At 43.5% G+C, this 24,255-nt stretch overlaps 1 protein-coding gene across 3 annotated transcripts in view; it reads right to left on the reverse strand.

Annotated features, from left to right (window-relative positions):
• CAMK1D (calcium/calmodulin dependent protein kinase ID) overlaps positions 1–24,255 on the reverse strand; it is a 209,224-nt gene that overhangs the window by 24,461 nt on the left and 160,508 nt on the right. For all 3 annotated transcript variants that reach the window (XM_041413408.1, XM_041413409.1, XM_041413407.1), the window contains exons 4-6: positions 19,281–19,419; positions 14,966–15,092; positions 6,321–6,396 (exon numbers count right to left, since the gene is read on the reverse strand). In XM_041413408.1, coding sequence (XP_041269342.1) covers positions 6,321–6,396; positions 14,966–15,092; positions 19,281–19,419 — 342 coding nt within the window. The remainder of the gene's footprint in view (positions 1–6,320; positions 6,397–14,965; positions 15,093–19,280; positions 19,420–24,255) is intronic.

Consider the following 24,255-nt stretch of genomic DNA (forward strand, 5'->3'; position numbering starts at 1 on the left):
GAAGAGACTGGATCCACAATCAGTGTCCAGCTCTACTGGTATCTGTGAAGAGCTTATAAATTACTTGTTTTAGTGTAATAATCATCAGTGCTCACATCCCACAGTCTTGGGGATGTGAGCACATAAACTGACTTTCTCCTTCCTCCTCCAACCCTCAAGAATTCGGGTGTTTTACTGAGGGGAAATGATGGAGCTGACAACACCAGCACTGCAACTGGTAGGATGAGCACTGGGGTAGATACCAAGGTTGGAGAAAAAGAAAAGAGAAAAAATGAAAACGAAAGAAAAAAGAAAAAAGAAAAAAGAAAAAGAAAAAAGAAAAAAGAAAAAAGAAAAAAGAAAAAAGAAAAAAGAAAAAAGAAAAAAGAAAAAAAAAGAAAAAATAAAAAAATCCACTTGAAGCCATTGCTCTGTCCCCTCCTCCCTGTGAGACTCAAGGGGCTGCATTTAAGAAGCCTGACAGCCCTTCATTAATTTCCTGCCTTCCTCAGCACTTTCCTTAGACAAACCCAAAGTGCTCTGATAAAGCATTTGAAGGCGAGCAGACAGTGCTGTGCATGCTGAGGCACTGGCAGCCTGCTCTGGAGAGAGCAATAACTCTCTTCAAATGTGCACTGTACTAATTACCTTGGCAAAGGTACAAGAGCACAAGTTGGGACTGCTGTGATTTATGCACACTTGTGGCAGCAAAAGGCAGGAGTACACTGCTAAGCAGCAGAGAGCTGGAGGGCAACAACCCTGCAAGAGGGGAGCAAGTGGGTCCCAGCAAGAACCCCAGCCCCTCCAGAGCCTTTCAGTCCAGCTCCTCTGCATGGCTAGGGTATCTGCACGTCTGGGGAATCAGCCTCTGTGTCCCAGAGGTCACTGCAGCCCATGCTGATGCACAAGGAGACACAGGAGGACACCAGAACTGCCAGGAGCTGGGCACAGGGCAGAAAACAGCCTCTTTTGGCACAGCTTTTCCCTTGCTAGGAAGAGGCTGAGAAGGATTCATTACTACAGATTATAGCCAGGAAAATCCCCCCAAATCAGCCCTTGCCTGAGAGCTGAGTGAGCCCAGGGGCTGATCCTGGCTTGGCCAGGGATGGGATGAAATTCCTACAAAGGGGATGCAAGGATGTTCCTCTGGGGGGCAAATCAATGAGGACCCACACCAGAAAGTGGGTGAGGAGGGAGAAAGCCCTGCAGGTCAGAAGAGGTGGCATGTGGGAGGGGAACATTGGGGCACCCTGGCACAGGATGGGTGAGAGCCAAAACACAGGGGTTTTATGTACAGCCTTGCTGTCCTTTCCCTTAAAAACAGAGCTTAGGAAGACATAGCAGTTTTAATGTTACTTAAGGTTTAACATTATTGGCTTTGCAGAAGGGATGGGAAAGCCCCCAGCAAATCAGCCTATCTTGCATTTTATGGCTGGAGGAAATCTTGCTGGACTTCCAGCAACTGGGCCACTTTCCAAAGTCCATAATGAGTTTTTTTGGTTAATTCTTACAGAATCAAAATCCCACCGACCTCATTTCCATCTGCTGGGACATTTCTGTGTGAAAAAAATGACCTCACTATCAGAGGTTCTGCTGCTTTCCTTTATATATGCAGAAATGCAAAAATAACCCCTCTGTCTTCAATGTGAAAAACTCCTGCACGGTCCTGGGGAAGTTTCAGGCAGCTATTAGTTGTCATCATTTTCTTGAAGTTTCACCAAATAAAAGCTTTTCAGAATTATTTAGCAACCTTATCACATAGGCAACAGATTTTTTCCCTAAACTCTTATTCCCAGTCTTGCCTTAAAAATAATGGGATGCAGATAAGAAAAACACAGGTGGATGTGCAAGAGAAAGATATTGCCAGAATTCATTTCTAAAAGTGATCCTGAGAGCACAAGAGGAATAGCAGGAACATCTTATATTTACCAGGCAGAGAAAGTAAACCCCTGCAAGCTCCCATTACATACTGGAGTGATACTAAAGGCTAAAGAACTCATGCACATGGTCAGTGTCCAACCTGGAACACAAGAGGCCCCAGGGTTAGTTTTACACACAATTTTACAGTTAGATTAGAACAAAGAATTCAGTAGCTGCTCAAAGACCTGAGATCTATGGCGTGGGAAGTCATCCAAGTGCTATTTATAGGGATAAACACATGTATTTCTTCTGTGTATTTTGGGAACAGTCCCTCATATTGGCTGACACTGGTGCCTCCACAAAGCTGTGGACAAGGTCATATCAGCACAGGGGATCACAGACAAATTAAGAAGCAAACAATGAGGAACAATCATTTTGGGTTCTTTTCCCAATGTTAGCTGAGATTTCCTGAGCAACCCAAAATGTCTGTGTCCTCTGCCACCACTGTTTCTCCTTCCAGTGCTGAACAGGGGAGTTATTCCTCACTTTTTTGCTTAGGCTTGTGTGTGATGCAAAGCAGGAAAGATGACTGACCACTTTTTCCCAATGGATGACTCCTAGGGTGATGGTGGAAACTTCTTTTGGCATAATACACTTTGCACTGTCCCTGGTTAATCCTTCCATACAAACACCACTGATGATTCATGCACATCTACTTGAAAATCAAAAGCAGCTCAGCAGCAAAGTGTGAAAGTTTGATCCAAGATTTATCTCCAGATAGGTAATTGTTTATAAACAATAACAAACTAGTGACTCTCTGTCCAAACAGCGAAGGGAAACAGAAGAAAATCCAAGGCAAAATGTGTTTGACCTATTGCAGAAGACTATGAATAACCAGGAGCTGAGGCAGAGCATTCTGTGACCCCAGGTTCTTTTCCAGCTTCAAAACATGATTTTCTATTTTTTGCATAAATTAACCTTATCTTCACTATATAAGGTATGCATGTGATCAGTATTTTTGTTCCCCAAGCTTTTATAATCCCTTATCCGACCCAGAAAGGCCCCAAATCCAGTGAAGTCTCTTGCTCTTTCTATGTTTTATATCTTAAAGCTGGACACATTTATCAAAACTACCTTGTGATAAGTGAAAGGCCGAGCCCAACAGTGAGGCTGTTTCAAATTCAGAAATACTGAAACTGGAATAACAGGAAATTTCAGGCTCTAAAATTAGTTTTTGTGAATAATGACTTCTCATGCAAAACAGATTTTGATAAAAACTCCACTGGTGGGGCCTCTGCAATCTGGCTGTCATTAAGGAGAAGCATTAGAGACTGGCACTGAAACAGAAGTATTCTGTCCCAAGACATCCTTGCAGATCACGGAAACAAATATTTCTCTACAGCATCAGTGACACAGAAACAGTTTGTTCTTCCAGTGTCATAAACTGAGGGCTCTCAAGTGAGACTGAGCTCGGGTCTGGAGGCACTCAAACCACTTGCAGTAATATTAGCTCAAAGCATCTTTAATTCATGCCTGACTTCTGTGTTGGTTTCCTTTGAGTTTCCATCTTCTTAAATGACAACAGTCTGTCCAGAGTGGCAGTGAGGAGCTGTGGGAGAGGTGAGGAGATGAAGCAGGACGTTGTGCTTGGATTGCCATATGCAAAAATGCATCTCCAGCTGGTTTAGGCATGTGCAAGTAGCTCCAGCTGTGCTGACTGTGGAGCTGGAAACGGCATATCCGAGTGGGTGCAGCTACATTTTGGAGCTAATAACTCCTGCTCAGGGCAGGTTTGACTCCCAGCATTTCACCAGGTCCTTGTGCTGCTGCTCCTCGTGGCATCTCAGTGCCACATCACACTGGGAGCCCCTGCTGGCACTGCTGCCTCTGGTGGTGTGGCACTGCTGAGGCCACAACTGGCTGTATCAGAGACCCCACCAGGGATAATTCCCTCCAGCTGAGGGAAGGACCCTCCTCCTCCCTCTCTTTTTACTGTATTCCTGACATTCACTTTCTTAAGAGACCACATCTGCAACTTCTGGCTATTTCTGGAAGCAAGGATGAGATCCAGACCAAGACTAGGACACGCGAGGTGTGGGCTGGGTTTCTCAGATCACTTTGCACTCAGCAGAGATGGAGTCAAGGGAGGCTGGAGAGTGATGTAAATGTACCACAGAGCAGATGAATCCACACTGTGGGGGCAGGGCTCTGAGCAGGGAGCAGGGTGTGATCCAGTCACCTCTGCATGAGCATCTGGTGCTGTTTGACATGGTCCATGGTCTCGGGCTGGGATCCATCTGCCTCTCCAGATGGAAGGTCTCTGCAGCGTGTTACACTTTCCAAATCCATGTGGCTGCCCTGGACCCCCCAGAATGGCACTAAATGTGCAAGTTTAGGCAACTGAACAGCCCACCCTGGTGAAATGGCTGCTTGCATCCACTCAGGCTGGGCTGAGGGGCCCAGTGGCTCTGAAGTGCACAGAGCCCCTGCTGCCATGGGCTGAGGGGGACTAACCAAAGGGAGCCCAGGAGTGCTGCTGAAGGATGCTGAAGGATGTGGCTTACACATTGAAAGAGCTGGTTTGGTCTCAGACCCAATCCCACCCAAGCTGTAACAATCTGGCAAACACATTAACAGGCTCCTTCTACAGCAATGCGTTATTGCCACTTATTTGGGCTGTACAAAATACAAATCAAGACCTTATTACCTGAAGCACAGAAACCCTGAAAAGGTTTCCTTGTCCTACAAACAGGAATTCATAGAAGCTCATTCTTACTGAGATGATTTAAGCCTTCAGGGCTGGGAATTCCCTGTGGAGTGAATAGGGAATTTAAATTTGAGGAGTGTGCATGCCTTGCCCGACAAGCTGAGCACATGCTGATTTGGAAAACAGATCAGGAAACAGGGCTGAACCTTGCAGAAAGAGCAGCCTTGCTTAGGAAGGGGGAAAGATTATGGAGGGGATTAAAACCTTCCACCTGTTGAAGAAGTGCTTATAAAGTGGGTGTGGAGGACACATTGCTTAGCACTGTCTCACCCCTGTTCCCCAGCAAGACCTGTGAAAGCAACAAGTGAAACAAGAGCACAGGTTTCCAGCACAAAAGACCTTTGGTGCATGAGCCATGGACACATGTGACTGACAACCTGAGGAAAGCACAGCCAGGTTCATCTCCCAGCCCTCCCCTGGGCTGCCAGATGGACACATATTGTCACGGTGGATATTTTGCAATAAACTGAACCCAGGCAGCAGCTGAGCCTGGATGTGAGGCAGAGTAGTGCCATCTCCCACCTGCATCCTCCTTTTCCCACTCTCTGAAACTGGTACTCTGCTAAGTCCTAAAAGAGCATCAGAAAAGGCTCCAGCTGTGTCCTGCCATGGCTGCCAAGGACTGACAATGTCAAAAATCCCAACCCTTAGGACTTCCATGATCAGATTTGCTTGTGAAAAAGGTAACTTTGAGCCAGCACACATCATCCTCATCTAAATGAGCACTAAGGAATGGTTTGTGAGGAAGCTTTCAAGGTATTTTGGCGTGTCTGTGCTCTTCCTCACTGCTGTAGTAGGTCCCAGTGGGCTTTGAACCAAAGTCAGAATCAGCACTGTCGATTTTTGCTTTGTTTAGCAAAAGTTTTTTGCATTCTGCTATTGATGGCTGCTCCAAGAGAAATCCATTCCCATCTAAGTTTTGTACTTAACAAGTTTTCAAAATAGATGGTCATAAAACTAATGTTTTCAGGCAGGATTTTGGTTTAAAGAAATAAACACACATGCAATAAACAAAGCCACCTTTCTATACTATTTGATATAAAACCTCCCTGTTTTGGGTAGCGTATAAATTATGCAAATGTAATGCAAATGTAAAGAATGAACATTGCACAGAGTGGATAGCACAGCAATGAGGTATGTCCTGGCAAAAACAGTTCTACAGCACCATCAAAAAGTTATTCATGTTGACAAGCCATGAAATGTCTGCATAAGGAAAAGGGGAACAAAGTAGGAATGCTTTAATGCTGTGCCTCGTTGGAGCTGCTTTTTACTTCAGCCTTGTATAACAGTTGTGACAGTTGTGTAAAAGGGAAAAGTAAAAAAAATAAAGCAGTGGTAATGCTATCAGGAAAAGACATTTGTTCTGTGGCAGCTCAGTGGACACAGCCAGATTTGTTTCTTCTCAAAGCCAGTCTGAGCAGGGGACAGCAATAACTTCAATAATGTCACAAGCTGGACAAGCCCACATTGCTGCACACAGTGTAGTTCTGGTGGGACCAAGGATTTTGGCACTTGAAGGGTACTAGTCCATTTCCTGCCACTTTTGCTCAAATTTCAGCCTTTATGCAATGGGAGGCATCCAGGGTACATGCTACCCTGCATCACAAGTGTCAGTGGTTAGTTATTTTGCCCCAGGCTAAGCAGGTAACTCCGTGGTGGGAGAGCAAGGTGCAGGTCCCAAAGGTGCCAGCACTGGGAACTCAGAGGTACTCACAGGATGTAGGCGATGACCCCGATGGACCAGCAGTCCACGGCTTTGCTGTAGGGCTTCTGGGCCAGCACTTCAGGAGCTGAAAATAAAAAGCCAAACAAGCATGTGTTATAAGCCCAGACATTTGAATATGGTCAAAAGGTAGGACTCTGAAAGCTGAAGACCCCCAAGACCTTGTTTTGCTCTCCACATATAACTCTTGTGTTTGCAAATGTGTCCTGAGGTTTTTGAAGGTCATATTCTCATGAGAAAGGATGACTCTCAAAGTAGAGCAAATTCACAATTTTTTTTTTTGTCTCCAGGCACAGAAAACAAAACAAAGCACAGAAAAATGCGTGAGAGGCAGAGGGCCATCACCTCCCTGTTTAGGAGGAAAATGAGGCCAAGCTTTGCAGGGGTGCAGAGATTCTCCCTGACAGCGCCGCAGCTCCGTGCTGCCGGAGAGGGGAGTTCCAGAGGCAGCTCAGAAAGGGCAGCGAGTCAGGGAGGAGATAAGCCACATCTGCAGGAGAGGAAGGAGAGCAGCTGCCACTTCTTCCAGCAGCTGCCTCCCAAAGCCTGCTGGATGTCAGAGTCAGAGGGGGTCATTTGTCCTTCTGCCTCTGGGAGCACAGGCACCTCAGAGGGAAAGAGGAAAAGCTGCAGGAGTTGGACATGTGCACAAAGGAACTGAGCCTCTTGCTTCTATACAGCCACCAAAGTCTGAGTTTTGTTAGAAGCAAGAGCCTGGGAATTTATTTAAACTCCTTGTGGATATGCTTTACTATTTTATACTACTGAGACTTAAAAATGTGTATTTTTTGTCTGGAATCCTTAAGTATTATCGTTGGCACCTTGCAGTGCAAATGCTTAAACTTAAATTTTAAACCCCTGTGACCCTAATCTTTTTAATGTAAAGAAGCTTTTGCCTTTTTCAGAACAAAACATCGACAATAATGGAAGAAATCACTAATGTGGCATTCCTAAAGCAGACTTGCTATACTAGGTTTTAAAAAGTACAGTATTTCTTTTGGTTAATTTGGAGTTCAAATGCTGGAAAAAAGTAACAAAGTGACAAATCCCAACAAAAATATTGGGAGTCACACCTTCCTCTGCTAGGAGACTTTCCAGCACCAAAGCACTTAATGAAGAAGAGCAAAAAACAAATTGTGAAACACAGAGATATATTAAAACCCAAGCCCCACATTTAGTATCCACCTATCCTCTTCTGTACTGGTAGGACACTTCAAAGACTTGTCTTCTTAATCCAGACAAGCCAACAAAAAAACCCAAGGTCAATACTGCCAGCAAGGTATGGAACAAGAAGAGATAATGAGAATCAAAAAAGACTTTCTGGTGCTTTGGCATGAGGACTCATAGAGGGGACCAAAGGAAGAGAGTCCATGAGGCAGGTGAGGGCATCTGCATTTCCACAAGCAGAACAATGATGGAAAGGGTCAAATTTCACCAGGGACTTGTTGCAGAACTGAAGAAAATTCAGTGGAATGTGGGTAAAATAACAGGTGCCAACCACATTATGGGGACTCTTAAAGTCTGGGATATGCCCCAGTCTGCAGCACAGGTTAAAAACACTACTCCAATTTTCAAGTCATTCAGCAAATTGGGACCACTGTATGTGAATTGGAAATTGGGACCACTACATAAAAAGAAATGAGACAGTTTTCTGTTTTGTTCTATCCCTTGTAATTGAATTTTGTGACAAAATATGAGAAAGGAGTTAATGCTCTCCTGTCTTTATGTGCTTAGATGTCTTCCAACTCTCCACTCCTTTCAAATTCCCAGTATTTTATTCACATTCTCTTCTACCTCTGACTGTCTGTGCCTGTTTACATAACTTTCAAGATTGGTAAACATTACACATGTCATAGCTCCTAAAGAAAATATTATGCAAATGGCTGCTGAGCAGCAGTGAGCTCCTGACATTATACAGATATGCCACATTAACATAACAGAAAACAATTCTGAGATGAGGGGATGTGAGCTATATAAAGATTTTCCCTCTTAAAACATCAAAGCTGTGCTGGGGTGTTTCTCTCTGTTTTAAAGGAGTGAAGAGCACTGATAGCTGCTGCTGTGGATGGCAGCTCTGAAACAGGTGAGAACAATACAGGGTAAGCATTCATGAAGAAAGGTAGGAGGTTTAAATACTTCTTTTAAGGTCAAATGGCTGCTTTTGGTTTTTGTTCCAATAAGCAGACATGCTGCAGGAACAGGAGGACATAGCTCAGCATCTTCTGTCTCTGATATACAGAAAAATGGAAGTATTTAATGAGCTGAAATACAAATCAGAGAAGCTCTCAGGAATGAAGGCAGATCAGTGCCAAGAGGCAAAAGCAGGAGACACAACCAAAAACATCCAGGAGCTGACAGCATTAAAGGATCAACACAGACGGCTGGGGAGACAAAACAGCAGAAAGGAGAAGGGGAAAGCCAAATCTCCCATTTCTGGAGCTGGGGAGATGCCAGCTGAGCACAACTTCCACTGTTACCCATCCCCAGGGAATCACTCTGGGCTCAAACCATAAACAGTGGTCACCTATCATATGCAGGGAGCCCCCAGTGCTGGGAATAATGTGCTCTGATTCCATGATTCAGAATACTGAACAATTGCTTTATTAACACTATACTGTATTACATTAATACTATATTATAACTATACTAAAGAGATACTATACTATACTATACTACACTATACTATACTATACTAAAGATACTAAAGAAAAACCCGTGACTGCCTGAGACAGCCAGGACACAGCTTTGACCCAGTTGGCCAAGGAAACAAAACAATCCTCAGCAGAATCCAATAGACAAATCACTTTGGGTAAACAATCTCCATAACGCATTCCACAGGTGCAAAACTACAGGAGCAGTGAATAGAGATAAGAATTGTTTTCTCTTCTTCTCTCTGTGCTTTTCACTGCCTTCCCAGGAAAAATCCTTGGGAAGTTGTGCCTGCTGCTGTCTGTGAAGAGAGCTGTGGCCACAGTCACCTGGACAGGGAAACCAAAGGAGAGAACCTCCCTTCCTTCACATCCAGGAAGGTGTTTCATGCCAAATCAGCATTGCCACAGTGCCAGGTGCAAGGTGGAGGCTCATTCCACCTTCAGGTACTTGAAGATGTGCTTCCCCAGATGATCCTGCTGTCTTACAGTCAGCTCCTTTTTGGTTGAGTTGTTTTGCTTTTAATAAGGGAAAAAATTCAAAGGTTTGTTTCAAATGGAGGTTTTAAGAAAAGGTGCAGACCAGAACATTTGGAACCCTTCCAGAACACTATGCTATTACCCTCACAGAGCACAGCTATGCTAAAAAGCCCCCTAAAAATGCAGCTGCTGGATGCCAAAAACTGCAATCCATGTTCCTGCAAAGAGCTCAGGTGATGGGGATTGCTCTGATACTTTAAGCCTGTTGATCACACTGTACAAGTCATGAAGGTGCCTGCTCTTCATAACAGCCTGCCCTGCACAGGAAGGGCCAACCCAGCCCCTTTCCTGAAGTGAAAACCTACAAAGTACCCTCCTCACAGTGCAAACAGGCTGAGATGCACACGAAGCAGCTTCACCACAAGACCAGAGTCTTTCTTCCACTGAATCCTGGGGTGAAAACAACTTCTTTCCATTTTTTCACACATTCCTCCACTGTTCTTCTTGTTCTGGTCAGCCAAGACTCTGAAGTTTGAGGCTTTTTCAGAAGGAGAGCAGGGTTTCAGTGCAGTATTGCTGAATTCCTGTGCTCTTGTCGTTCTTATTTCATGTTGCTGAGTCAGATTTAGATATCTGCCATGGGTAATAATGCAGTTTATGCTTAGCAGAGGGTAATACATGTGTCTGTCAGGATTTGGCAACAGAAATTGCCCTGTCACGTGCTTCTGCCTGAGCAAACTCTGTTCAGAATGATTCCCATGCTTTATTTTTACTTGATTACTCAGGATACTGCCTAAAGGCTCCTGAGGTAGCTTATTGCTAAGAAGGATATTCTGAAGGCTTATTGAATATTTTCCAACCCTTGACTCAAAGGATACCAAACAGGTCAAAATTCAACGTGGAAATCTCTTGCTTACTTAAATGATGTGGTCTTGCACAGGGCTAAGAGGAACAGGTGGCTTTGGTGAGATCTGAAACTACTGGATTTCTGGCAGAGCAGAGATGAAAGTTGTGAAATGACCTTTGATAAAAGCACTACAGAAGATGAAAACAGTGAGTGAGGTAGGGTTTACAGGGACCAGCCACATATCCAGGAACCAGCCCTGATTTGTATGGCAGGGAAGTACAAGAAAATTTTACTTGAAGAGGATGGGGACTCAGAGCAAGAATTTTAAATCTCAGTAGGATTAACACATTAGTCAGCCACGAACACAGCTCATAATTCAGTGTTTCTGCAAAATAAGAGGCAGATTGCCTCAGACAGGCTTTCTAACATTTTTTAAATAACTTTTCAAGCGTCTTGGAAGTCTAAGTTCCATCCACAGAAATAACCAAAGCTTTTGAGGGACCACCTCTCATGGAAAGTCACTCAGTGAGACCCAATTCCCAAACATCCAAAATCCCTTCAGAAGAATTTGCTGAGTGACTGGAGTCACCTGGTGGGTGCCCAGCTTGATACACCTCAGGGATGGCTCATTTTCAGGCAGGTTTGAACAGCTCCTACATCAAAACTGAGTTATTATATAAAGCCAAGAGCTGACCAGCCCAAATCCATGATGTTTAAAATTATAAATCACTAATGGCTTCTTGGGATCTTGCCCATAATCACAGACATCAATCAGGGTTTTGAAAGCACCACTTCTTCTCCACGTTGGACAAAGGGTTCAGACCCATGCAGGTCAGTCCTCACACCTCGTTTGCAGTGAAATGAGCCACACAAGCTGCCTCACCTTTCCCAACTCAGGTGCTATCTAAAAGTTGGGTGTCTAGTCCCAGCTCATCACCCAGACTCTCTCCATAAGAAATGGGGATAAGAATGGTAAGCAGATAAGAAAATGCAAGACTTTGGTAGAAGAGGCTGTATTATCAGATTCCCTTTTCAGTAAGCAAACATTTAGATTGGCCTCTTAACAAAAGTGGCTCAGATAATTGGGTTAAATTATCTTAACCATCAGCTTTTCATCACAGTGCCAAAATCTCTGACAAAACTCCTGAAAAAATAAGAACTCAGAACTCTTGACAGTAATTTAATCTGCAAGGCAGAGCTTTAAAAGCTGAAGTCTTAATGCCCTATTGGTCATGCACATTTCAGATACAGTCTAATTTGAAAAGTAATATTTTGTTTTTCAGGAAGAAAACTGATATTTGTTAAGGGATTTAATTATAATTACACCCTTCCTTATTCAATAAATTTCCAGACCACATAAACAGGCATTTAGTGTCATGGATACTACTGTTCTTTGCAGATGAAAATAAGAAAAGTTGAGATAAATGAAGCACAAGGAGTTGAAAGTATATCCTGATCAAGGAAATTAGACAGAAATGACAAGGGGTTTGCATACTTGCAAATACTTGGGCAGCAGACATGAGTTAAGATCAGGTCTGCTTCTGAGCCAGAAGCTTGTCCAGCACTTTGCAAAGTGGAATCTGACTGGACCCATTTCTGGAGATGAAGTACAGATTGTAGCAGATGCCAATGACTTAAGAGAGCCCTGGGTGCCCTTGGCATGTGATATGTGCCTAAATATCTTCCAGCTATTTGAAAGCAAAGTGGTTAAACTGATAAAAATAATCAGTTCTGGTAAGATCTTAGAAAATAGGGTGTTCTACCTATCTCTAAAGAAAAGCACCAGGAAATTAATTTTAAGTGATGGATCACAGAATCATAGGATCACAGAATCACAGAATAATGAGGTTGGAAAAGACCTCTAAGATCATCAAGTCCAACCTATGTCCTAACACCTCAACTAGACTATAGCACCAAGGGCCATGTCCAGTCTTTTTTAAAACAAATCCAGAGATGGTGATTCTACCACCTCCCTGGGAAGGGAATTCCAGTGCTTTATTGTTCTTTCAGTGAAAATTTTTTTCCTAATATCCAACCTGTACCTTCCCTGACATAGCTTGAGACTGTGTCCTCTGCTTCTGTCAGTTGCTGCCCGGTGGAAGAGACTGACCCCAGCCTGTCTACACCTCCCTTCAGAAGTTGTAGAGAGCAATAAAGTCACCTCTAAGCCTCCTCTTCTCCAGGCTAAACAACCCCAGCTCCTTCAAACGTTCCTCACAGGGCTTGTGTTCCAAGCCCCTCACCAGCCTTGTTGCCCTCCTCTGGACACGTTCAAGCATCTCAACATCCTTCCTAAACTGAGGGCCCCAGAACTGGACACAGCACTCAAGATGTGAGTCTGGCTCAAACTGGTCTCAGCAGCACCGAGTACAGGGGAATGATGACCTCCCTGCTCCTGCTGGCCACACAATTCCTAATGCAGGCCAGGATGCCATTGGCCTTCTTGGCCACCAAGATCTCTGAGTGTTACTTAACCTGAGGTGAAACACATGGGAAATTAAAATACCAAAAGAGGTGGCAGACAGGGCACTTGATGGATTTGGGCTGTGGCATTTGTCTGCCCTAGCCAGGCTGAGGACTTTTATTCCTCAATTAGGAGGAATGACTCTTCCATTGATTTGAGGGCACTTGGCAGGTGCTGCAAGCTGGAGTGACACTGGAAGGCATGAAAGCTTTTGGGTGTGGGCAAGATGCAGACCACTTATGCAGAAGCCACCACATCAGGTGTAACACTCAAGGAGGACCGTTGTGGGTATCACCACAGTGACCAACAACAAAAACCTTCTGAGCTTGGAAAATGTTGTCTGAGCAACGTATTACATTGAATAAAAGGAAAACACTAAAGAGTAACTGCATCCTTTGCAGAAAAAAAAAAAAAAAAAGAAAAAAAAAGAAATAGAACAAATATTTAAAGCTGTTTTCTTTGTGAAGGAGGGGGAAAAGTCCTGTCAGCACTTCAGAAATAAGTGGTCATGACCTCTTGAACCAGGATGAGTAAATCCTGTGTTCAGCAAGGTAACAACAAGCCTGGAGGCACTTGTGCAGCCATCAGAGGCCACACCATGGGTAATGAGAGCTCTCAAACATCTCTCAAAGCACTACAGCTCCTATCACAGGCTCCAAGAGCTTCCTCTCCAAAATAGCAAGTTTCCTCATGTAAATAGGAATGATGAGAGGCTGCATGAGATCGCTCAGAGACCAAGCAGAGTCGCTCCCTCATTTTCATCAGCACTTCAGCAAACATCATCTAGGCTTTCCTGTGTCTTGAGACTCATTCTAGTCAGTGTCCATTCCAGAGCTAAATAAAACATGTTTGATAAGGACAGAAGAGCTGACAGCAAAAGTTATGAAAATTGCTGTCTCAGCTCAATTCCTGCTACTGCTTTGGAAGAAGATTTCCAGTCTGCTGTGATTAACAAGACTGCTACTCAGAGTGCATCCTGGCCCATGTCTTAAAATAAAACATTGATGGGAAAAGCACAGAAATCTGTTCCTTTTCCAGATTTTATTGGGCTAGAGTGTGTCTGCACAGTGTGAAGATAATGCCCATAAAAAGTACCTGTGACAAATCTGTATCAATGTGTCATAATCACCTAATCTGAGCTGTTGTACCATGATATCATCAGAGCTATGAAAAGAGGTCAGGTGGCAGCTGCAAAGTAAAAAGAGCTTCTGACAGCTGGAAAGCATCCAGTCATTCCTGCTGGAAAGATCTGAGAGAAATCAATCCACTCTCAGTTTCATGGATTTCATGGATACCCCTGAATTTAATTTTCCCACCTCAGCTGATGATCCTGGTGTGGCAGGAGGCTCAGGCTTGCTGGATGTCTTGTACACAAAGGGAGCCTTTTAAATGTGTTTGCTCAAACAGACCTCATCACCACCTGCCATCTAATGCTCACTTTCAGCTACTTTAACTGTTTTCAAAGGCTGCTGGTAAACATGCTGCTAATAGGTGGCCTTGTACAATCACTACCAAGGATCTCAAGAGCTTTTGCATTCTAACATCTGAGCCAGTAACTAACTTAACATGATTTTAACATAGGATTACTGAACATATCTGATCCTGTACAATCACTACCAAATGGACAGAAGAGCAAAGAATAAATGACAGGAAACAATTTGACACTGTCCAGGAAGGCCCAAGGATCTAAAGAGCTTTTGCATTCTAACATCTGAGCCAGTAACTAACTTAACATGATTTTAACAGAGGATTACTGAACATATCTGAATAAATGCAGCTCTTTGATTTTGCTGTGTTCTATCAGAGGAATCTGGCAAATGCAATTCTTTATGATTTAAATAATGCATTTTATTAGGTAAAGCTTCTTGGTTTTTCAGTTGCTTGCAGGAGGAATGCATTTCAGGCTATTCTTCCCATGCTCCTGGTGTAGCTAAAGCAAGAGAACATTCATTCCACAAAGGTCTGAAAACATGAAAGTGAATCCCACAAACCCAGAGCTGGATTGCAGAATTGTACCCCAAAGGGGAAGAGCACACGAGGCAGAGCACAGGCAAACATTAAATTCTAACAAATAACATTAAATAACAAATAAACATTAAATTCTAACAAATATCTGTAAAATCTCACGTGCATCATGTACCAGCACCAGAAAATGAGTACTATTTCATTTTCACTACAATATAAGCAAACCTCTTACCGACATAGCCAGGAGTGCCACAGGCTGTGGACATCACATCTCCTTTACCCTCCATCTTCGACAATCCAAAGTCACTGATCATGATTTTTGACTCCTCATCCTGGCTGTAGTAAAGCAGGTTCTCAGGCTAGAAAGGAGAATAAGCAAAAGGAGTTTTGAATATGTGAGTTCAGTAACAACACCTGGTGACCCATGCATTGCATTTAATACAATCCCTAGTCACACCATACACAAGCATAATTTGCTTGCCCTAAGCCTAAAGAGTTGTTCTTAAAACCTACATGGAGATCTTCTCCAGACTCCTGTATGGCAACAAATGAAAGACCTTGACATCTTGAACTTGAAGCAACTTTTCTGGGACAACAAACTTCTCCTCTGGCACCTCAAAGAAGACCTAAGGCTCATCCCTTACTTGTGAGATATGTCTGATGTATTATCACTTCATAGTGGTGAAACACAAAGATTCATTTGAAAGCAAGTAAATATGGCAAATCCAGGTAGTATACTAAAAAATTTTATACAGTATTTGAAAAAAGAAAAAGGAAAACAGGCGGTATTAGAGAATTTTTATATCTTCTCCACTAGAAACAAACTGTTTTGAGAGAGGAAATGCCTTTACAGTTAACAGACTTGAAGCGAGGATATTTCAGCTAGAGCTGATTAGGAAAAAATGCTGAAGAAAAAATGTGCTATAGCACTAAGCACAGCAACTTGTTTATGGTAAGAGAAAACAAGGATGACTTCACAGAGCCCTGTGACTTTTTATACCAGAGTCAGGCAGCTCGGAGAGCCCAACCAGCCTCCATCTGCTCCAGACAGCCCTGCACCCATGTGTTTTGAGTGTGCTGCTGCTATACAGCAAAGCTCTTGCTGGTGCTGTGAGAGCCCACCTCTTCCTATCCTTAACATCTGGGCTCGTGAAAGGGTCCACACCTGCAGCACTCAGCCTGAAGGCAATGGGTTTTGGACTTTTGGGTCTTCACCTATAAAAGTGATGGGTACCCAACATTTCCAGATAGCCCTGGTGGAGTCTTTTGCCCAAAGCTGGCACAAATGCTGACACGCAGCCTGCTGTGTGCTCCAGGGAATGGTGAGGAGCAGCTGCAGCCACACAACATCCTCAGACTCCCTGGGACACATCCAAGCTTGGATTTGTGAGGAGGAGAAACTGCAGTTCAGCAGCACCAGCATCCATCTTCCCTTCTCCACGTGGGAAAGGGGGGATGAAGGGGTGCTGGAGGACGATGTACCCATTCAGGAGGTTAAAGCCATTCCTGGCTCTCCAGCCCCAGCATCAAGTGATGGCTTCATCCATGGGACATGTGGAAACATGGGATACAATGGCCATGAGAGGATCTGCAAGCTGTGGCCAGCAAGGTAAAAAGGAAGTTATTTGGCTCCTAAAAATACACATGCAGTTTTACTATTTATCTTTCTCATGATAACTTGCAAGTCCAGTGCTTTAATTGGACTCTATAGTGTTGACACTCATTTAGGGACTACAGTTTCATGCCATGCTCTGCCCTAGGCTGGAGACACTCCTAATTTTTACTACTGCTCTTGTGATCTGCTGAGGGGTTGGTAGACTTGGAATTAAGAGAAAAGCAGTTATTTCCTAACAATTTCTGATAACTCACCTCAGGTTCCCACATACTCACATTTAGTAAGGCCAAGAAACCCACACCTTTAAAAGTCAAATTTGTTTAAAAGAATTCTTTTAATTCAAAAAGCATTAACAAGGTGGCTCTGTACCAAGTGGAGCTGCTTGAGCCTTTCACTCCTTTTGTGCATCCTGGAGTTCCCTCAGACATCACCTGCTGCCATCTACTCTAATCTGCTCCTGCATTACTTAGATTAGAGACTTGGAGCCCAGACCTGCTTTTACCAACTACAGCAAGTACTATTTTGGTATCTGAATAAACACATAATTACAATAAATAATTGTTATGGATGTTTCACAGGTTGTATTTTTGTACAGTGGATTCTTTCCCAGAGTTTCATTTTGAAGCTTACACTTATTTTGATAATTTGAAATTATAAAAAGTCTTATTACATCCCTGTTTTTCTCATCATAGTATGTTTTTGTCAACAGAATTTCACAGCAGGTGTTCCTCATATACTGTATTTTATGAGTCATTTTTACAATTGATATGGTACTGGCAAAAATCTGCAAACAAAAGAGAGAAAGAGAAAAAGAGCTACTCTTTGCTACAAAATACCAATGGAGAAGATTGGTTTGATCTAAATTCAGCTTGGCCTTACATAAACTCTGAAAGTAAGTTGTACATTAATTTAATTCCCAAATCATCAAATCCCATATTTTATTGCAGGAACTTTAAAATAAGATTAGTTTTTAAAATGAGAGGTACAACCTGCTTTAGATGATAAATACAGGAATACCAAGACCTTGTACAATGGAATGTCTGAATTAAGAGGTCTTGGACCTCACTCCAAAAATGGTGGTGCCAGAAAGAAACCTGAACTTATTTACTAAAAGTTGAATTTGGGAACAAGATGGTCATGTTAGAATACAGCAGTTCCCTGCTGGAATTCTGTGGAACTCTTATAAATATGAGAATGTTTCTATGTACTTCAGCATAAGGGCAGGAAATGAACAGGAGCTGAGGGCAAGATGTGGAGACTGTAGGAGATGGAAGCCTAACCAGTGATTCCTTACAGGAAACCCATTATTTGGGACTGCCTGGACTGGACTGCAGCGCCTCTTGACTCTATTAGTGTTCATTAAACTTTTTATAAGGCTTACATAAGGCTCATGTAGCCAAATTCCACTCTCTTTACAGGGGGAAAATACAAGCTCTGCCTCAACATCCAAGGAAGCTCCAGTTTGGAGCATCCCTCCAAAATGCAGCCAGAGGTGTTATTTCCATCACTGAACTCTTCATTTCTGGCAGTAAACTTTGGCAGAATTAACTAGCTCAGGAGCTGAACCCACAGTTTTCTTTGGAATTTGTATATTTTTCTAGTATCTTCTGTTAATTTATTACTTAAAACACTAAAGTGCTATTAAATCCAAGCCTTTCTGCTTGTCTTAATGACACTTAAGATACTGGAAGAAAACAATAAAACAACAACATTTAGGTTTTTGTTTTTTTAACCTGAAAAGCTGAGAGGTTTAGATGTGACAATATGGTGCAGCTGAAAGGAAAATCATCTAAAGATCACATTGGCACACAATGGTCCTTAGAAGAACCCTTTCTGTTAGCAAAAACACTGCTCCAAATGACAGGAAATCACTCGACTTTCCCCCACAATTGTTACCAGTTATTATTAAGTAAAAGTAAAACTGAAACTAGCAAACCTGCAGAATTCCTTATAGCAGTGAACACACCTCAGCTGAGATGGTGTTTCTGCCTTAATGAAACATTTTGGGTCTTAATGGCTTTTCCTCACATCATACATGCAAAGCTCCCACTCTAACTGCCCTTACTGCAGAGTCCTCATTAAAACCAGTTCCATGGGTGTTGGAACCCAGGGAATATTTCTCTGCCTGTGCTGAGAAGTCCTGATCCCCAGGAGAACACTGCTTTTAACCTTTGTCCATGGAGAAAGCTTCCAAGATTTTGGGATGAATTGGAATTACGAGTGTGTGAAAGTAGTAGTATAGTTTATCACAGGGTGAAAAACTTAGCGTTTTGGCGTTTTAGTACGGAGGTAGATAGCAGACAAGATGGAGGATTTTGGGCATTGTCTGATCTTGTTCTTCAACTGTTCCGTTTTCTGCAGTGCTTGTGGCACAGAGTGATTGGTTAGAAAGAGCAGCAATTCAGATGTTGCATGAACAGACAAATAATTAGTTATTGCTAGAAAGTTGGAAATAAAATATTGTCTAAGAGTTAATTGGGCAAAATAGTTTTAAAGACCTTGAACCTGTGTGTCTTTTGACTTTTGGTGCCTTTTCTTGATCTAAGAGTTAATTGGGCAAAAGACCTTGAACCTGTGTGTCTTGTGACTTTTGGTGCCTTTTCTTTGTACGCTAAGTCTGATATGTAGAGGGTGTGCTGAACTTCTGATAAGAGAAAAATAAACAGCAACCTGAAGACTGAAAAAACCAAATCCTGTTCATCTCTCAATACTGGCACAGAACTTTTTAGGGGTCTCCCCATCACTGGGGGGTAGTTTCCAGGATCCAGCATCCTCGGGGCTGGGGGGATTTCCAGGAGGCTTTGGAGCATCTCTCCTATGGTACAACCTTACTGGAACAGCCAGTCCCAGGGCACTCGTGTTTGTTGGGCTCACACAATTACACAGCCTTCATTAACGCTGCCCAGGGGCCAGAGCAGTGCTGTGGCTGTACCTTGAGGTCCCTGTGCACGATGCCCATGCGGTGCAGGTAGTACACAGCGTCCAGGACCTGCCGGATCAGGGTGCTGGCGTCCTTCTCCGTGTAGAAGCCCTTCTCCACAATGCGGTCAAAGAGCTCTCCCCCAGACACTCTGGAAAACACAACGGGAAGCAGAAGAGTGAGGATGTGCCTTGTAATGCCCTTTCTGTATTGTAAAAGGATGGTCAAGGCCATGCACTAGACACAGGCAGCCAGAGCAGATCTACCTGCAGCGCTGGGGCTCCCCCACCATCCCAAGGAGGGCCATGAGGATGGGGAAGGGTCTGGAAGGGAAGACTTATGTGTTAGGGGGTGAGGTCACTTGGTCTGGTCAGCCTGGAGGGGAGACCTCATTGTGCTCTTCAACATCCTCCTGAGGGGCAGTGGAGGGGCAGGCACTGGTCCCTTCTCTGGTGCCCAGTGACAGGACCCGAGGGAACGGCCTGAAGCTGAGTCAGGGGAGGCTAAAGCTGCATATCAGAAAAAGCTTCTTCACCCAGAGGTGGCTGGGCACTGGAACAGCCTCCCCAGGGAAGTGGTCACAGCCCTGAGCCTGGCAGAGTTCAAAAGCATTTGGACAATGCTCTCAGGCACAAGGTGTGATCGAGATGTCCTGTGCAGGGCCAGCTGGACTCCATGATCCCGATCGGTCCCTTCCAACTCAGCGTATGCTATGGTTCTATGAACTGAGTTTGGTTTTCTCCAAGGACTGGTCAGGCTATAATGGAAAATCCACCACACATCAGGGAGTGGTCAAAGAGCCACTGGCACTTGCAGAGGGAATCACAGTCATACCCCAGCCAGAGCCAGGGGAGCAGACCCTGCTTTCCATGCTGTCCCGCCACAGAGAACTTTGCATAGGCAGTTCCATCTGCTGGTGCTGGCCCACTCAGGCTGTAAATCTCCCACTTTTCATGATCCCTTGGGGTTCACTTTTCACTCCACTGACCAAGGCTTGGGGTTTGCCCCAGAGAAATGGTCCCATTCTTTCCCCACTAGCAAGTGAAATGAATTCAGGAGTTGGAGCCACTACCTACAGAACATTATTTTATTAAAGCAGTCTGCACCTCTGACAATTTTAAATGTTCTCAGAGGTCCCCTCCTTTACTCACACATGTAAACTCATTTATCTGCAGCCACAAGCTCTTTAGGCAGAGCACAGCCTCTGCCTGGCAATGGTAGGAGGCAGTTATTGATGAGGAACACAGATCATCAGTACAATTCATCACCAGATGACACAAATGAGGAAAGGATTCCACAACTCAAAGAGGAAAGAAAATAAAACTTTGACATCCCACTATTTAATGTCTGCTGTACTGCACTTTTTCCCTGCCTTGCTAGAAATAACACATTCTGAACCCAATTTTAAATAAAGAATGGCACATTAAAACTCCCTGGAGGAGTATCTGAGGAAACAAAAGAGGAAAGAAATGTCTGAGTAATTGAAATAATAAAACTGTCAGCAAAAAACTGCCCTACTAGGGTAAATAAAAGATTTCCATTTTAGCAACCAAAACCTATTAAAAAATAAAATGTATGTTTCTTCAGCAAGTTGCACCACTTAGCATATCATAAATATCACAGTAAAACTTTCTTTAAAAACAAACCTAATAAAGGGAAAATAACAAATGATTACAGTCATTAAATGCATATGGACTGAGAGCTTGCCATTACATGAAGACTAGGTAATTCAGCCACTCCAGGCAGTAATCTGCTTGAATAATAACATGAAGTCACTTCCTAGAGACGTTTGGAGCCTGAATGGGAGAGAATGCTACCACTAAAAATGAACACATTCCGCTTAGAAAATGAAAAGCAACCCTGGAAACCTTAAAAGAAAGAAACCAGATAATCCTTCTATTAAGTGCTAGGCAAACAAAACAAACAGCTCACTAACATACTGGCACTATATTGAAGCTGCAGGAAAGGTGAAGTTCACCCAGGATCTGAAGTCCACCAGCAGCCTGAATTAAATCCCCTTCTTTCCCAGTTTCTCAAAACAGGAGTTCTATTTGTCACGTACACAATTTTTTTTATACATATGTGCAAATACACAGAGGGTTGCTCCAAGCCCCTCTTGGTCCAGCCCATCCTGTGCCCTGCCCAGGGAGAGCAGGCACATCTCACCCTCACTGTTCACTGAAGGCAGATACAATTTTATTGAATATGGCTCCTATTAGCTGACTGTCTTTTTATATCTCCCTCGCAGTCCCTTTGTTTCCTGTGGATTGACTGCACTGAAAATTGAGCCCACACAGTATTAATATCCCAGAATACAGCACATTTCCCCATGAAAATGCAGTGTGTGCTGTTTTGCAGTTTCATGCAGTTACTTTTGTTACACAAGCAATGGACTGCTTTAGTAGACACCAATTTACATCACGTGCTTTCCTGCACGGGGGAACTCTCCTTTGAGAGTGTATTTCCACAAAATATGTTTCACTAAATTGACAGAATTTCCCTCCATGCCAGCTCATTCCCTGCCCCTCTTAAGCCTCATTCTTTAATTGAAGGCTTTTCTTAGTCAGATTTAGTCCAGTGGATCTACTGTACCTGGGCTCAATCTGCTTATAATTTTATTTCAACACATGGAAAATATTTGCAACCTTTTAAATGATGCACTGCAAACCAGAGCTTAAGGCAAACACTCAGGAGGAGCAGCCCTTACATTTGCAGGCCCTTGTTTGTTGAGAATGCAGACAGCATCCCAGGTACATGCAGAGAGCCAAGGTGCTCTCATTTATTAGTGTGGGGACTCTGGGTTATGGTGCATTACAGGTTTGCACTCACCTCTAGAGTCTCCCTGCTGTGGGCAGGATTCCTGGCTGAATTCCACTTCCCTGGGATGCTCTTCAACTCAGCAACCAAGGCCATGGCTACTTTCCACATGGAGCTTATGTCCTTAAGGTTTTCCTCCTCCAAGATAGGGTTAACTCAAAATAATAATGTCCTGGGAATGCTGCTCCTCGCACAGCACCCAAGGACTGACATAAGTCAGTGCTCTTACAGGATTAAATCAGCAAAGGCAGCTGTGGGACAGCATCTGAGCTCTAAAATCATGGTGGAGACGTGGTCTGTTTGCTGGTCTTGATCCCAACCCCCTCTGCCCTGCTGAGATGGGACTTGGCATCTGTTCTCAGCAGACCTGGGCACTCATAAAGCATTCCTGCAGTTTGTTCCAGTCTTTAATACTCTGGAATAATTATTTTCTTTTTTATGGCACCATCCAGCTTTGCCCTCTCCATGGCAATTTTGAGGCAAAATTGAAACTGCAGGCAGTAAGAGCAGAATTAGGTCTTTGTTTTAAAGGAATTTAAGACAGAATTTTCTGTCCAGAAAGAAGGGGTAGGAGGGATTTCTCATTAGTGGAAATTAGAGGAGTGCTCCTGTCTTGCAGCTGGCACTAGCTCATGGAGCTGGACACACAAACAACAGCAAAAGGAGCCTTTTCCCCCTGATGATTTCTATCTTGGTTCCCAGCAAAGAAAAAGTCAAAGGAGTCAAAAGTCAACCTGCCAAGTTCAGGTACTTGGAAAGCATTTAACTCTGGAGCAGCTCAAGTACCACGCTGTGATCCAGGGCAGCTTCAGCCCTGCCCAGGGACTCAGAGTTGGGCAAAACTCAGCAAAGCAGCCACATCTGCCTCTTCTGTGTGGATGTGCCTGCTGGGACTGCCTGGATGGAACATGTGCGGCTCCAACCTCTAGTCCTGGCTCACCCACTGAGCTCTGGTTGTCCACGCAGCTTGGGAAAAGCCCAGCACTTGGAGAAGGAGCTGAGCCAAGTGTCCCTATGGCACATGGACACCCCAGAATATGCCTTGCCTGCCTCCAGCAACAGGAAACAATTTCAAACCAATGACCAGAAGAATAATTTAGTTTAGAATGAAAAAAAACACAACCAAACTCAGCTGTAAGTATGAATACTTTAACTCCTACTACATCTTTTACCTGAGGCTACATGCCTTAAGTGCATATTACTGACTAGGCACATGAAAAAGGCCAGAGCAAACATTCAAGGTGAAAGGAAATAGGATTTGAGGAGAGGGGGGCAGTCACTGCCCTGGTCCTGCTGGCCACACTGTTGCTGGTACAGGCCAGGATGTAATTCCATTAACACCCACTTTGGGGAGGGACAGTAGAACCCAGCTTGACCATATGACAAAAGAGACATTATCTGCAATTCTACTGGGGAAACACAGATTGCACTCTGTTTCCAGGGTTTCCTGAGATAAAAGCTTCCAGACCTAGTGTTTCATTAAGGAGACTTCATATATTGATTATGCAGATGATACAAATCTTTCAGACAACCTAGGCTGGTGGTGGAGTTTGCGATAAATTCCTACAGTTATATTTATAATCTTTTATTTTCCTGACTGGATTTGGGGGTTTTGCTTCTTGTTTCTTCCCAGTTTGATGTTTAAATGTAGATCTAAACCTCCAGCACAAGCTGCCATACTGAGTGACTCAGTTTAGGACAGGTTTCAAAAAACTTTGGAAGTACCAATGGTTTTGTACATGGACGAGGTACCTTGTTAATTGGGCTCTCAGTGTGTACACTGTTGGCTGAACACCCTGCACAGACCGTAAAAAAAGGACCCTGAAAGGCCTTGCAATGTTCATTAGAGGCAAAGGAGAGGTCACTAACAGTGTCCTAATAAATACTCAGGCTCTGTTCAAGGATTGGTTTCAGTCCTTGACACCACAGTTTCCATATTTGTACAATTTCTAATTTACAGATGTAACTTGTGAGAGATGAGGGAATATTTCAGCATTACAAAATTCACAGAATTCACAGAATGATTAGGTTGGAAGAGACCTTCAAGATCATCAAGTCCAACCCATGCCCCAACACCTCAACTAAACCATGGCACCGACTGCCACATCCAGTCTTTTTTTAAACGCATAACTCTTTAAACACATTACTATTACATTTAAACACATTACTA

The sequence above is a fragment of the Onychostruthus taczanowskii genome, unplaced genomic scaffold (genome assembly GCF_017590055.1).
Source record: "Onychostruthus taczanowskii isolate IOZ18803 unplaced genomic scaffold, ASM1759005v1 scaffold41, whole genome shotgun sequence".
Taxonomy (NCBI): domain Eukaryota; kingdom Metazoa; phylum Chordata; class Aves; order Passeriformes; family Passeridae; genus Onychostruthus; species Onychostruthus taczanowskii.